The sequence below is a fragment of the Schistocerca cancellata genome, chromosome 3 (assembly GCF_023864275.1).
Source record: "Schistocerca cancellata isolate TAMUIC-IGC-003103 chromosome 3, iqSchCanc2.1, whole genome shotgun sequence".
Classification (NCBI taxonomy): domain Eukaryota; kingdom Metazoa; phylum Arthropoda; class Insecta; order Orthoptera; family Acrididae; genus Schistocerca; species Schistocerca cancellata.
This window is the reverse complement of record NC_064628.1, coordinates 2,265,458-2,278,775: the sequence shown is the minus strand read 5'-3', so window position 1 is coordinate 2,278,775 and position 13,318 is coordinate 2,265,458. Positions and strand designations below refer to the sequence as shown.

At 45.1% G+C, this 13,318-nt stretch overlaps 1 protein-coding gene across 1 annotated transcript in view; it reads left to right on the top strand.

Annotated features, from left to right (window-relative positions):
* Positions 1-949: 949 nt before the first annotated feature.
* LOC126176760 (low-density lipoprotein receptor-related protein 2) overlaps positions 950-13,318 on the top strand; it is a 235,558-nt gene continuing 223,189 nt past the window's right edge. The window contains exon 1 of the mRNA XM_049923928.1: positions 950-1,069. Within this exon, the coding sequence (XP_049779885.1) occupies positions 973-1,069 (97 nt within the window). The 5' untranslated portion in view covers positions 950-972. The remainder of the gene's footprint in view (positions 1,070-13,318) is intronic.

The following is a 13,318-nucleotide window of genomic DNA, read 5'->3' as shown; positions in this document are numbered from 1 at the left end:
TCACAAACTAAATAATAGAAACTGAAAACTAAGTTAGCTACACCCTCCCTCCAAAGCCCCATAAATACGTCTTGTTTGTAATACGTACTGGGACATTTCAGTTACGTTACACTACTGGGAAACACTGTTCATTACCACCAATATTTACTGAAATACGGTACATAGAATGCCAAATCTACACAGTGTCCTGTTTAGGCCTATGCTTTACGCCAGTTAATGTAATGTTAGCTTTTAATTTGGTACATGATGAAGACAAAGTGAGTTACTCAACACTTGGATTATCGACGATACGTACGTATTATACTGAAACGTGAACTTGAAAACTAAGAATTTAATTCTTTGAATTAACATACCTTTTGCAAATGTTTTGGGTGTGTAGGGAAAACTGATGGTACAGCATGTTCGCGGAGCCTTACTGTTGAAAGGGAAGTTCGGTATGTCCTCTTCTCGGAAATGCTGAGAACATATAGTGCTCCATTTAGACGCACGCCAATTCTTCCTCCTCACGGCATTCTCCCACAGAGTTTTCCGACTTTCATTTTTAGGAAATCTAAAATCATACAGGAGAAAAACACGCTATAGTACAAGTACCGATGTAGCACTCGGTCATTCGCGATGAAGTTGTAAAATCACACTTAACGAGACAACTTACACACGAAATGTTATTCCCTTCGATCTCGCATCACAATCAGAACGATTCGTACATCCGAACACCACACAAGTCACCATAATAGCGCAAAATCCTTCCAAAAGCGGGCGACAAGCCTATGCACACAAGCTTACAGCAGCAATGTTTTGGTCGGATTGAGATGGCTACCCTCGGCTGCACATAGCTTCACAGCTGTGACGTCACGGCGTCTCCCTCTATTCTTACCTCCATGATGCAGACAGTGTCACAGCTGTCAAGGAGCAGTGCTCAACCTTGTCCTGTCTTGTTGTGTTGCAGATGGAGCGACGCAGTGCGGTCCGGGCATGTTCCGCTGTCCAGAGGGGAAGTGCATCCCCTCGCTGTGGGTCTGCAACTACCAGAAGGACTGCGAGAAGGGGGACGACGAGTTCCAGTCCTGCCGTAAGTCCCACCTAAAGACAAACACTGATGATGTGAACTGGAGTGCTGTTCACACCCATGATTCTCCCGGCACTTTGGCCTGGTTTGCACTGTACTGGGTGCGTCAAAAACGACTTGGCAACTTTGGAATGACGTAGAAATCTACCGAGATAACTTTACAGATTCGGTAGATGTGTCATTTTGTAGCAAACAACTTCAGCTTTGATTCACTCACAAGGGAACCTCCCCATCGCACCACCCTCAGATTTAGTTATAAGTTGGCACAGTGGATAGGGCTTGAAAAACTGAACACAGATCAATCGAGAAAACAGGAAGACGTTGTGTCGAACTATGGAAAAATAAGCAAAATATACAAACGGAGTAGTCCATCAGCAAGATAGGCAACATCAAGGATAGCCTAAGCTGAGCAGTGACGTGGTCCCGTGGTTAGCGAGAGCAGCTGCGGAACAAAAGGTCCTTGGTTCAAGTCTTCCCTCCAGTGAAAAATTTATTTTCTTTTTTTTTTTTGCAAAGTTATGATCTGTCCGTTCGTTTACTGACGTCTCTGTTCACTGTAATAAGTTTAGTGTCTGTGTTTTGCGACCGCACCGCAAAACCGTGCGATTAGTAGACGAAAGGACGTGCCTCTCCAATGGGAACCGAAAACAGTTGATCACAAGGCCATAGTCAACCGATTCCTCCACAGGAAAACACGTGTGATATATTCTATACGACACTGGTGACGGCATGTGCGTCACATGACAGGAATATGTTGTCGACCCACCTAACTTGTACACTTGGTGAATGGGTAAAAAGATTCTTCTACCTTGCCCTGTTTAGGTTTCCTTGTGGATGTGATAATCACTCCCAAAAAAGTGATGAAAACATAAGAGTTTGTCACATCAACTGCAACAAATAAATGCAACAGTTTCACAGTCGCACAGTTTTCCCTGTGCTCTGTCAAAACATATGTTTTTAACGTTTTCAAATTTTTCCGTGTGTAGACCGTCAAATCATGCATATGTCCAAGCAAAGCTGAACATGTCCTGGAATTTTGGAGAGCGAAGTTGATTATGTGTCAGTGCCTGAACTTTGATAATTGACACACGATCACGTAAACAAATACTGGTCTGTGTATCTGTGCAGCTTCGCAAAATAATTGTCTGAAAATAAAAATTTTAACTTTTCACTCGAGCGAAGACTTGAACCAAGGACCTCTCGTTCCGCAGCTGCTCACGCTAACCACAGGACCACGACGCTCCTGAGCTCATACTATCCTTAATGTTGCCTATAAGAGTTTGTGACATAAACTGAAAATGAAAAATTAAATTTTTCACTCGAGGGAAGTCTTAAACCAAGCACCTGTCGCTCCGCAGCTGCTCACGCTAACCACAGGACCACGACACTGCTGGGCTGACATCGTCCTTGATGTTACCTATCTTGCACATGGACTACTCAGTTTGTATATTTTGCTTATTTTTTCATAGTTACACACAACTTCTTCCTGTTTTCTCGATTGATCTGTGTTAAGTGTTTCAAGGCCTATCCACTGTGCCAACTTATAACTAAATCTGAGGGGGGTGCGATGCGGAGGTTCCCCTGTCAGTGGGCCAGTACCCCATTCCGCCGCCGGGAGCGCCAGCGCAGTGCTCAGTTAAAATGGCTACTTTCTCTGGTGCGGGGCGTGCTGTCTTGTGTGTTTTGGTTTCATGAAACGAACTCTGCAACAGTTGTTCGTGTGTCTGTTCCTCACCCACCAAACAATTTAGTACACTCTGCCGCTGCGCATGTTACGCCCGATCTCCCGCTAGGAGTTGGAAAGAAAGATGTTTGCCACATCACAAGTGTTAGTCACGTCGAACCGAAATGACGCTTCACACTTTTATGTGAAACTTGAGGTTGTTTACTACAAAATGACACATCTACCGATTCGGTGACTTTCCTCAGTAAATGTCTACATGATTCCAAAGTTGTAAAGTCCTTTTTGACTCACCCTGTATTATTAAATTTTATCGACGTTGTCGAGCTAATTTTTTAAATCTTTTAACGATGCCACTTTGACTTAATAATATTGCAGTAATATGAAGCTTCACCCGTTTTAATATCTTCTGGCGTTGCTGCTTTGGTATAGACAACTGCATCATCCGCGAATAGCCTTAAAGAGCATCCGACGCTTTCTACTAGATCATTTACAGTGAGTCCAAAAAGTATTCGTCTAGCTGCAATTCTTTTAGAAAACAAAGTCTGTGTAACATTAAAAGAAATGTATACAAAATCTAAAGTCATGTAAGAAGTACCTCGGTAAGTCATTTTTGCTGAAAAGCAAGGGAAGAAATACATCCAAATCGACAGCAAGGTTAACAAAGTAGAAAATGTAATACAAGAGCTTGTTCATAAACTATTCCTCCACCATCTGAACATGCCTAAATTCTGTGTGCAGTGATAAAACTACAGGGTGATTCAAAAAGAATACCACAACTTTAGGAATTTAAAACTCTGCGACGACAAAAGGCAGAGGTAAGGACTATCTGTCGGCGAATTAAGGGAGCTATAAAGTTTCATTTAGTTGTACATTTGTTCGCTTGAGGCGTTGTTGACTAGGCGTCAGCGTCAGTTGATGCTAAGATGGCGACCGCTCAACAGAAAGCTTTTTGTGTTATTGAGTACGGCAGAAGTGAATCGACGACAGTTGTTCAGCGTGCATTTCGAACGAAGTATGGTGTTAAACTTCCTGATAGGTGGTGTATTAAACGTTGGTATAAACAGTGTACAGAAAATGGGTGTTTGTGCAAAGGGAAAAGTTCTGGACGGCCGAGAACGAGTGATGAAAATGTAGCACGCATCCAGCAAGCATTTGTTCGCAGCCCAGGAAAATCGACTCGCAGAGCTAGCAGAGAGCTGCAAATTCCACAATCAACTGTATGGAGAGTCCTACGAAAAAGGTTAGTTATGAAACCTGAACGTCAACTACCCGAGGCGATGGATCGGCCGCCAGGCAGCCCATGACAGAGCACTTCATCACTGGCCTCCAAGAAGCCCTGATCTTACCCCCTGCGATTTTTTCTTATGGGGGTATGTTAAGGATATGGTGTTTCGCCAACCTCTCCCAGCCACCATTGATGATTTGAAACGAGAAATAACAGCAGCTATCCAAACTGTTACGCCTGATATGGTACAGAGAGTGTGGAACGAGTTGGAGTATCGGGTTGATATTGCTCGAGTGTCTGGAGGGGGCCATATTGAACATCTCTGAACTTGTTTTTGAGTGAAAAAAAACCTTTTTAAATATTCTTTGTAATGATGTATAACAGAAGGTTATATTATGTTTCTTTCATTAAATACACATTTTTAAAGTTGTGGTATTCTTTTTGAATCACCCTGTATAACGCTGGCCCACGGCACTCACTGGAGTCAACCGTGCTCGGCCCCACTCTGTCGCCTGTTGTGGTTCTGAACGGCGCCGATACAGTGCAATTAGCGCCGTAGGTCGTAAGGGTAGTGAGACGACGCTGATCGAAAGGAAACTTATTCTGCACTTACATAATGAGTGCAAATCTTCTTGCGAGATTGCTGAACTAGTCGGTAGACATAGATCTACGGTTCAGTCCATAATAGATCTATTTTGTGTAACAAAATCATTAAGGAACCAATCACGTGCCGGACGACCTCACGCTTTGACTGATGCAGACGTGAGATTTATCATGAGGGAAATGAAGAACAAACCTAAATCCCTCATCCGCCCTATCCTTTGTTACGCCCATCCAGCTTGGATCTCCGCCTCCCCCCCTACCTTTTATAAATCCCTCCAAATCCTTGAACGCCATGCTCTCCGCCTCGCCTATCGCATCCATCTCCCCTCCCCCATGCGTATCCTGTACGATCTCATCCCCTTCCCCCACCTCCTCCTTTTCCTTGAAAGGATACGGCTCCTGTACACCTCCCGCAAACTCGATCCCCCTCACCCGCTTGCCTCGCCCATCTTCTCCCACCCCTGCCCGCTGCCGCGCCTGTATTCCCACATCCCACCCGGTCTCCATCTCTCCACCCTCCTTACCCTCTCCCGAGGTGGCTTCCGCCGGCTCCCTCTCCCTGATGATGCCCTCCTCCCCTCCATCTACCCCTCCTACCAACTTTGATCCTCCCATCCTCCTCCTGTGTTTGCTCCTCTGGGCACCCTCCCTCCCTTCCCTCCCTCTTCCCTCCCTCCTCCATTTCTCCCCACTCCTCCCCCGGGCTTCCCCTCCCCTGTCCCTCTCCTTCTCCCCCCATCTCCTCAGTCATTGGCATCCTTGTTCTCCCCTCTCCCCCACCTCGCCCTTGTTCCCCTCTTGGCAGGTCCCCTGACTCGCACACGCTAAGTGGACATTCGCGCGCCGGAGATCACCGCCATCAGTGTCTCGTGTGTGTTGTGTTTAGTGTTCAGTGTTCACTGTCACACTCCATCGTTCACCAGTGCCATCGTCATCTTCAGTGTTTGTGCTTCGTGTCAACAGTTTGTAGTGTGGATTCTCATCGAGTGTGAACGGCTTCATGTTTTTTATGTTCGTGTGTCTACTGTTTTTTCCCGCCGTTTTGTTCCAACCCATCTGTCTTCTCTGTTTATATCATTGTACTGTCTTCGGCTGAAGAGCGCCGTATTGTGCTGCTGCCAGCCTACCTGTTCTACGGGTTTTAAAATCACAATAAAGAAAGAAAAAAAAACCTAAAATCAACGCTCCTGTATGCTTGGGGAGTTACAAAGTCTTGGGTAAAGAAGGTATGTGCCAACACAATCAGAAATACCTTCAAAACATATGGGTATTACGGTCGGGTAGCGCTCAAGAAATTTTGGGTTAGTAAACAGAATCTAAAGAAACGTCTTCATTTTTCGATGGAACATAGATTCAAAAAGGAAGACTTCTGGAATAGAGTAATGAGAGCAAATATAACGTATTCGGGTCGGATGGCAGGCGATTGGCGTGGCGTAAGAAGAATGCGGAGATGTTGCCAGGCAATCTTGTGCCACTAGTTAAACACAGTGGTGGCTCCCTGATGGTGTGGGGCTGTATGAGTGCTGCAGGTGGTGGAAAATTACATTTCACAGAAGGTACAATGGATCATCACAGCCGGGCACCGTGGCCGAGCGGTTCTAGGCGCTGCTGCTACGGTCGCAGGTTCGAACCCTGCCTCGGGCATGGATGTGTGTGATGCTCTTGGGTGTGTTAGGTTTAAGTAGTTCCAAGTGCAGGGGACTGATGACCTCAGATGTTAAGTCCCATAGTGCTCAGAGCCATTTGAACCATTTGGATCATCACATGTATATCAACATTTTAAAGGACAATCTGAATCTTAGCGCCGAAAAATTAGGTCTGCAAGGAAATTAGATTTTTCAACAAGATAACGACCGAAAGCATACGGCTATAAATACAAGGCTGTGACTCCTGTACAATACCCCAAAACAACTTAACACCCCTCCTCAGAGCCCAGATGTTAATCCTATTGAACACCTTTGGAAAGTACTGGAAGACAACATCAGGAGAAGACACATTTCTAACAAGAGAGACCTAAAAGAAGCGCTTCGAGACCAGTGGAACAAAATTCCAGCCTCTGTGACGGCAAAATTGGTCAAGTCGATGCCCAGACGACTAAAAGCAGTAATAGCTGCAAAGGGAAACCCTACTAAACATTAATTTTTGTAACTGAAATCATATTTTCAGATTGTAAATTCAATGTGTGGTGTCACCGCCAGACACCACACTTGCTAGGTGGTAGCTTTAAATCGGCCGCGGTCCATTAGTACATGTCGGACCCGCGTGTCGCCACTGTCAGTAATTGTAGACAGAGCGCCACCACACGGCAGGTCTAGAGAGACGTACTAGCACTCGCCCCAGTTGTACGACGACTTTGCTAGCGACTACACTGACGAAGCCTTTCTCTCATTTGCCGAGAGACAGTTAGAATAGCCTTCAGCTAAGTCCATGGCTACGACCTAGCAAGGCGCTATTAGCCTTACAGTGCTTGTAATTAAAGACTCTCAATTGTATCGTCAAGAGCGATGTACCACAATGATGGATTAAAGTTAAGTATAACCGCAGCTACGTACTTTTCTTTGTAGCATTCATTACGTATCCTGTTCCAGACTTCACGCCAGCTGGCGTGTGTGTACGCGTGCCTTTCGGTTACCCGTCACTGTGGACTGGCTGTCTTGTCAGTCCACAACACAATGAGTGGACGAATACTTTTTGAAGTAGTCGTTGAATAAATTCTCCATTTTGTCAAATTTGTTATCGCTATGGGTGTATTTATTTCCTTGTCCATCAATAAAAATGACTAACCAAGGTTCGTTGCATACGACTGGATGTTCATATTTTATGTTCCCTTCCTTTCATGTGACATATACTTAGTTTTTTTTTTTTTTTGAATTACAACTAGACGAATACGTTTTGTAATCACTGTATTTATATTGTAAACAGCAACGGTTCTATCACACTTCCCTGTGGTACTCTGGATATTACCTTTACAAGATGCATTCAAGTTCAAAGGCCTCCGATTTTTTTTCTCCGGACTGGAAAGTGATAGAAACATGCGCATTGTTTTAAAATGAGGCCGCGTTCATTGTCAATACGTCCCAGAGATGGCAGCACCGTACGGCAGATGGAATTTTACCGCCAGCGGCGAGAATGAGAACTGTTTTAAATACTTAAAATGGCGACGTTTTCCTTACTTGAACAGCGTGCAGTCATTCGTTTTCTGAATTTGCGTGGTGTGAAACCAATTGAAATTCATCGACAGTTGAAGGAGACATGTGGTGATGGAGTTATGGATGTGTCGAAAGTGCGTTCGTGGGTGCGACACTTTAATGGAGGCAAGAACATCGTCTGACAACAGACCGAAACAACCTCGGGCTCGCACAAGCCGGTCTGACGACACGATCGAGAAAGTGGAGAGAATTGTTTTGGGGGATTGCCGAATGACTGTTGAACAGATCGCCTCCAGAGTTGGCATTTCTATGGGTTCTGTGCACACAATCCTGCATGACGACCTGAAAATGCGAAAAGTGTCATCCAGGTGGGTGCCACGAATGCTGACGGACGACCACACGGCTGTCCGTGTGGCACGTTGCCGAGCAATGTTGACGCGCAACGACAGCACGAATGGGACTTTCTTTTCGTCGGTTGTGACAATGGGTGCGACATGGATGCCATTTTTCAATCCAGAAACAAAGCGCCAGTCAGCTCAATGGAAGCACACAGATTCACCGCCACCAAAAAAATTTCGGGTAACCGCCAGTGCTGAAAAAATGATGGTGTCCATGTTCTGGGACAGCGAGGGCGTAATCCCTACCCATTGCGTTCCAAAGGGCACTACGGTAACAGGTGCATCCTTCGAAAATGTTTTGAAGAACAAATTCCTTCCTGCACTGCAACAAAAACGTCCGGGAAGGGCTGCGCGTGTGCTGTTTCACCAAGACAACGCACCCGCACACGTTACGCAACAGTTTCTTCGTGATAACAACTTTGAAGTGATTCCTCATGCTCCCTACTCACCTGACCTGGCTCCCTAGTGACTTTTGGCTTTTTTCCAACAATGAAAGACACTCTCTGTGGCCGCACATTCACCAGCCGTGCTGCTATTGCCTCAGCGATTTTCCAGTGGTCAAAACAGACTCCTAAAGAAGCCGTCGCCGCTGGCATGGAATCATGGCGTCAGCGTTGTGAAAAATGTGTACGTCTGCAGGGCGATTACGTCGAGAAGTAACGCCAGTTTCATCGATTTCGGGTGAGTAGTTAATTAGAAAAAAAAATCGGAGGCCTTAGAACTTGAACGCACCTCCTACATCTGTCGATTTAGTTCCGTTAAGAGCGACGTGCTGAGTTCTGTCTGCAAGAAAGTCTTGAATCCAGTCTCAAGTCTGCTCCGATACTCGGTAAGCTCATATTATTTTCATTAAACGGCAGTGCGGGACGGTGTCAAATGGCCTACTGAAATCAAGGTACACGGCATCAACCTGAGCGGCGTTGTCCAATGCGCAGGATCTCCGTTTGCGGAATCCGTGTTAACTTTTATAGGGGAGATGTTCATTTTCCAAACCGTCACAATTCTTGAGCATAAAACATAATCCACATTTCTACAACAGATTGACGTGAACAGTGTAGGTCTATAATTGTGCGGATGTGGCCGTCTTACGGCCCTTCCTAAAAACGGGAATGACCTGCGGTTTTTTTCAGTCGTTAGGTATCTTCAGTTGCTCAAGCGATCTACGATAAATTACTGCTAGAACGGGTGCAAGTTTTTTCGCATAATTTTTAAGTACTCTTGTAGGTATCTCATCTGGTCCTGACGCCTTTCCACTACTAAGCGACTGTAGCTGCTTTTCAATTCCGCGATCGGTTATCTCTGTGGTGTCACCGCCAGACACCACACTTGCTAGGTGGTAGCCTTTAAATCGGCCGCGGTCCGCTAGTATACGTCGGACCCGCGTGTCGCCACCATCAGTGATTGCAGACCGAGCGCCGCCACACGGCAGGTCTAGAGACACTGCCAGCACTCGCCTCAGTTGTACAGCCGTCTGTGCTAGCGATGGTTCACTGTCTACAGACGCTCTCATTTGCAGAGACGAAAGTTTAGCGTAGCCTTCAGCTACGTCATTTGCTACGACCTAGCAAGGCGCCATATCCAGTTACTATAATTACCGTCATCAAGAATGTATTCTGAACAGATAATATTGTCAATCATGTACCGTCAAGAGCGACGGTCATCATTAATGGATTAAAGTTAATTATCAAAGTAATTACCTCCGCTTTCTGAATTCTAATTCCTTGTCATGTTCCAGACCTCACGTCAGTATAGTCTTCCACTCCTCACGCCAGCCTGCGTGAGCTAAAACGCGTGCATTTCGGCTTCCTCTAGTATCACGGTGTTGGCTCTTCTGCCAACAAAACGATCTCAATATCTGCCAATGTCGGCTTTCGCACGACGATTGAAAGGAAGGACAGTGTTACGGTCTTCCGCGGTGAAACAACTTCTGAAGACCGAATTCAGTATTTCGGCCTTCTCTCTTGTTATCCTGCGTCTCGGTGCCGGTGTGGTCGCTGAGAGAATGAATAGATGATTTTGACCGACTTACTGGTTTTACATACGACCAAAATCTCTTAGTGTTTTTACTCAGGTCGGTTGACAACGTCTTGTTTTCAGAATTATTATCTGGTTGTAATGTCTCTTGCAGCGGTCTCTCCGCGATATTTTCAGAAATTTTATAAATTATATAACTCAGTACATATCTCGAAATATCTCTTCTTATCTTACCGATTATCAATGCAAAGTAGTTTCAAGCCCAATTATTCCTTGGAGCGTCCATTTACTCCATGGAATAGCTTCTCTGCTATCTATGTTTTCTCTTATGAAAAGAATGGAGGACTTCTTGCCGATTAGCCGTGAAAGAAGGAGGATGTATATGTATGTATTGTTGAGCTAGTCGCCATCTTGATGAGATTCTGTATGAGAAGGAATTTAATACATGAACTAAACTAAAGTAAGTGTGTTCGCGTATTATTTAAGTGATTATTATTGACAGTGTCTGCTTACTACGCTGTGTTGCACGGGATCAGTGGGGAACGTCTGATTTAAACTGGACGAACCTGCCGTTTTGTACGCTCAAGATATCCAGTTACTTCAAATAAATAGGCTAACACGGTCTTACCAGCAGCTCTCCGGTCTTCCCCATGTGATCACCGAAAGTTAATAATTATTACAAATGTTTCCAGGAGATCGACTGACAATTTTCGTCGCACCGAGACTTCGAAATTGCTTCACTGCCTTATGGAATTTAAGTTAAGCTCAATTTAATCAGGATAGAACAGTATTGAACTGTGTGAATGTGATAAGACTGCTTTGTCTATGAAAATTCCCTTAATATACGCATGTTTTTTACTATCCTGATCAGTGAAGCTAAATCAGGCCGGTGTGAGAGAGGTTTTAAAATTTTAGATCCCACACAAAAAATATATTAAATGGTGTATTTTCGAAGTGGGAGACATCAGCAGAAAAGGGATTTTTTCCGGTCCATTATGAGCTCTCCATCAGTGGCTTGGGTTGGGCGAGGTCATTGGAGGTAGGGAGCACAGTGGATTGAAAAATCAGAAGCAGGAAACAGCTCAGGGAGGAATGTAACGGGCGGAGCGCAGCTAACAGCCAGCCAGCCAGCTAGTCTCTGCTGAGATCGGCCAGGTGGGCGACGCCGCAGCAGCGGCCAATGAACCGACAGCCGGCCAGACCTGTTGCACGGGCTCTCTCTCTCTCTCTCTCTCTCCCTCTCTCTCCCTGTCGACGTCACGCCGTGCGCTTCCGTAACGGTTCGCTTCCTGCTCCTCTTCCGCCGTCTAAGCGTCTTTACACCTACTGTGAGACTCTATAATGTATTTAATTTATGAAAAAAATGAATGAGCTGTTACATTTTAAATTTCATGTTTAGAAAAAATTCAAATTTTATAGTTAATTATCTCAGCACACTGGACTCGCATTCGGGAGGACGACGGTTCAATCCCGTCTCCAGCCATCCTGATTTAGGTTTTCCGTGATTTCCCTAAATCGTTTCAGGCAAATGCCGGGATGGTTCCTTTGAAAGGGCACGGCCGATTTCCTTCCCCATCCTTCCCTCACCCGAGCTTGCGCTCAGTCTCTAGTGACCTCGTTGTCGACGGGACGTTAAACACCACTAACCTAACCAAGTTAATTATCTCAATTTTTATTCACATTTTTTAATAGATCAGGAAAATTCTAGAGTTTCATAAACCTGTAAGTATCGTTTGTATGCTGTGCAAAATTCATCGATGAATCTCATTAACTTATGATGAAAAGTGTACCTATTGCAACAAATGCAGCCAATAGTAATTGTAAAAATGATGAAATTTCACATGTAGAAAAAATTAATTTTTTTACGTTTTTCAACTTCCATTGCTATGAGTCTGAATCCTGAATCCTTACTGGGCATGCTGACAAAGTTTTACTAATTTATTTGTCAAAGAATAGACAGTGGAATGTCCGCAGCTCGTGGTCGTGCGGTAGCGTTCTCGCTTCCCACGCCCGGGTTCGATTCCCGGCGGGTTCAGGGATTTTCTCTGCCTCGTGATGACTGGGTGCTGTGTGCTGTCCTTAGGTTAGTTAGGTTTAGGTAGTTCTAAGTTCTAGGGGACTGATGACCATAGATGTTAAGTCCCATAGTGCTCAGAGCCATTTGAACCATTTAGACAGTGCAAATTAAAATGTCCTGTGGTGCCTCTCCCGCTCCAAGTCGGCCCGTTTGACGTCCTACCCTCCTCAACCTTGACGATGAGCGGTGGGAATTGGCTCGCAGCGTTTACTTTGGAGCCCCATGACTGTTTGTAAAACGGAAATAAAGAAACTTATCACCTGCAGACCTATCACCACTGATGGGAAACCAGTCGCGACATTTTAATAAAAGTACAGGGTTATTACAAATGACTGAAGCGATTTCACAGCTCTACAATAACTTTAGTATTTGAGATATTTTCACAATGCTTTGCACACACATACAAAAACTCAAAAAGTTTTTTAGGCATTCACAAATGTTCGATATGTGCCCCTTTAGTGATTCGGCAGACATCAAGACGATAATCAAGTTCCTGCCACACTCGGCGCAGCATGTCCCCATCAATGAGTTCGAAAGCATCGTTGATGCGAGCTCGCAGTTCTGGCACGTTTCTTGGTAGAGGAGGTTTAAACACTGAATCTTTCACACAACCCCACAGAAAGAAATCGCATGGGGTTAAGTCGGGAGAGCGTGGAGGCCATGACATGAATTGCTGATCGTGATCTCCACCACGACCGATCCATCGGTTTCCCAATCTTCTGTTTAAGAAATGCTGAACATCATGATGGAAGTGCGGTGGAGCACCATCCTGTTGAAAGATGAAGTCGGCGCTGTCGGTCTCCAGTTGTGGCATGAACCAATTTTCCAGCATGTCCAGATACACGTGTCCTGTAACGTTTTCTTCGCAGAAGAAAAAGGGGCCGTAAACTTTAAACCGTGACATTGCACAAAACACGTTAACTTTTGGTGAATTGCGAATTTGCTGCACGAATGCGTGAGGATTCTGTACCGCCGAGATTCGCACATTGTGTCTGTTCACTTCACCATTAAGAAAAAATGTTGCTTCATCACTGAAAACAAGTTTCGCACCGAACGCATCCTCTTCCATGAGCTGTTGCAACCGCGCCGAAAATTCAAAGCGTTTCACTTTGTCATCGGGTGTCAGGGCTTGTAGCAATTCT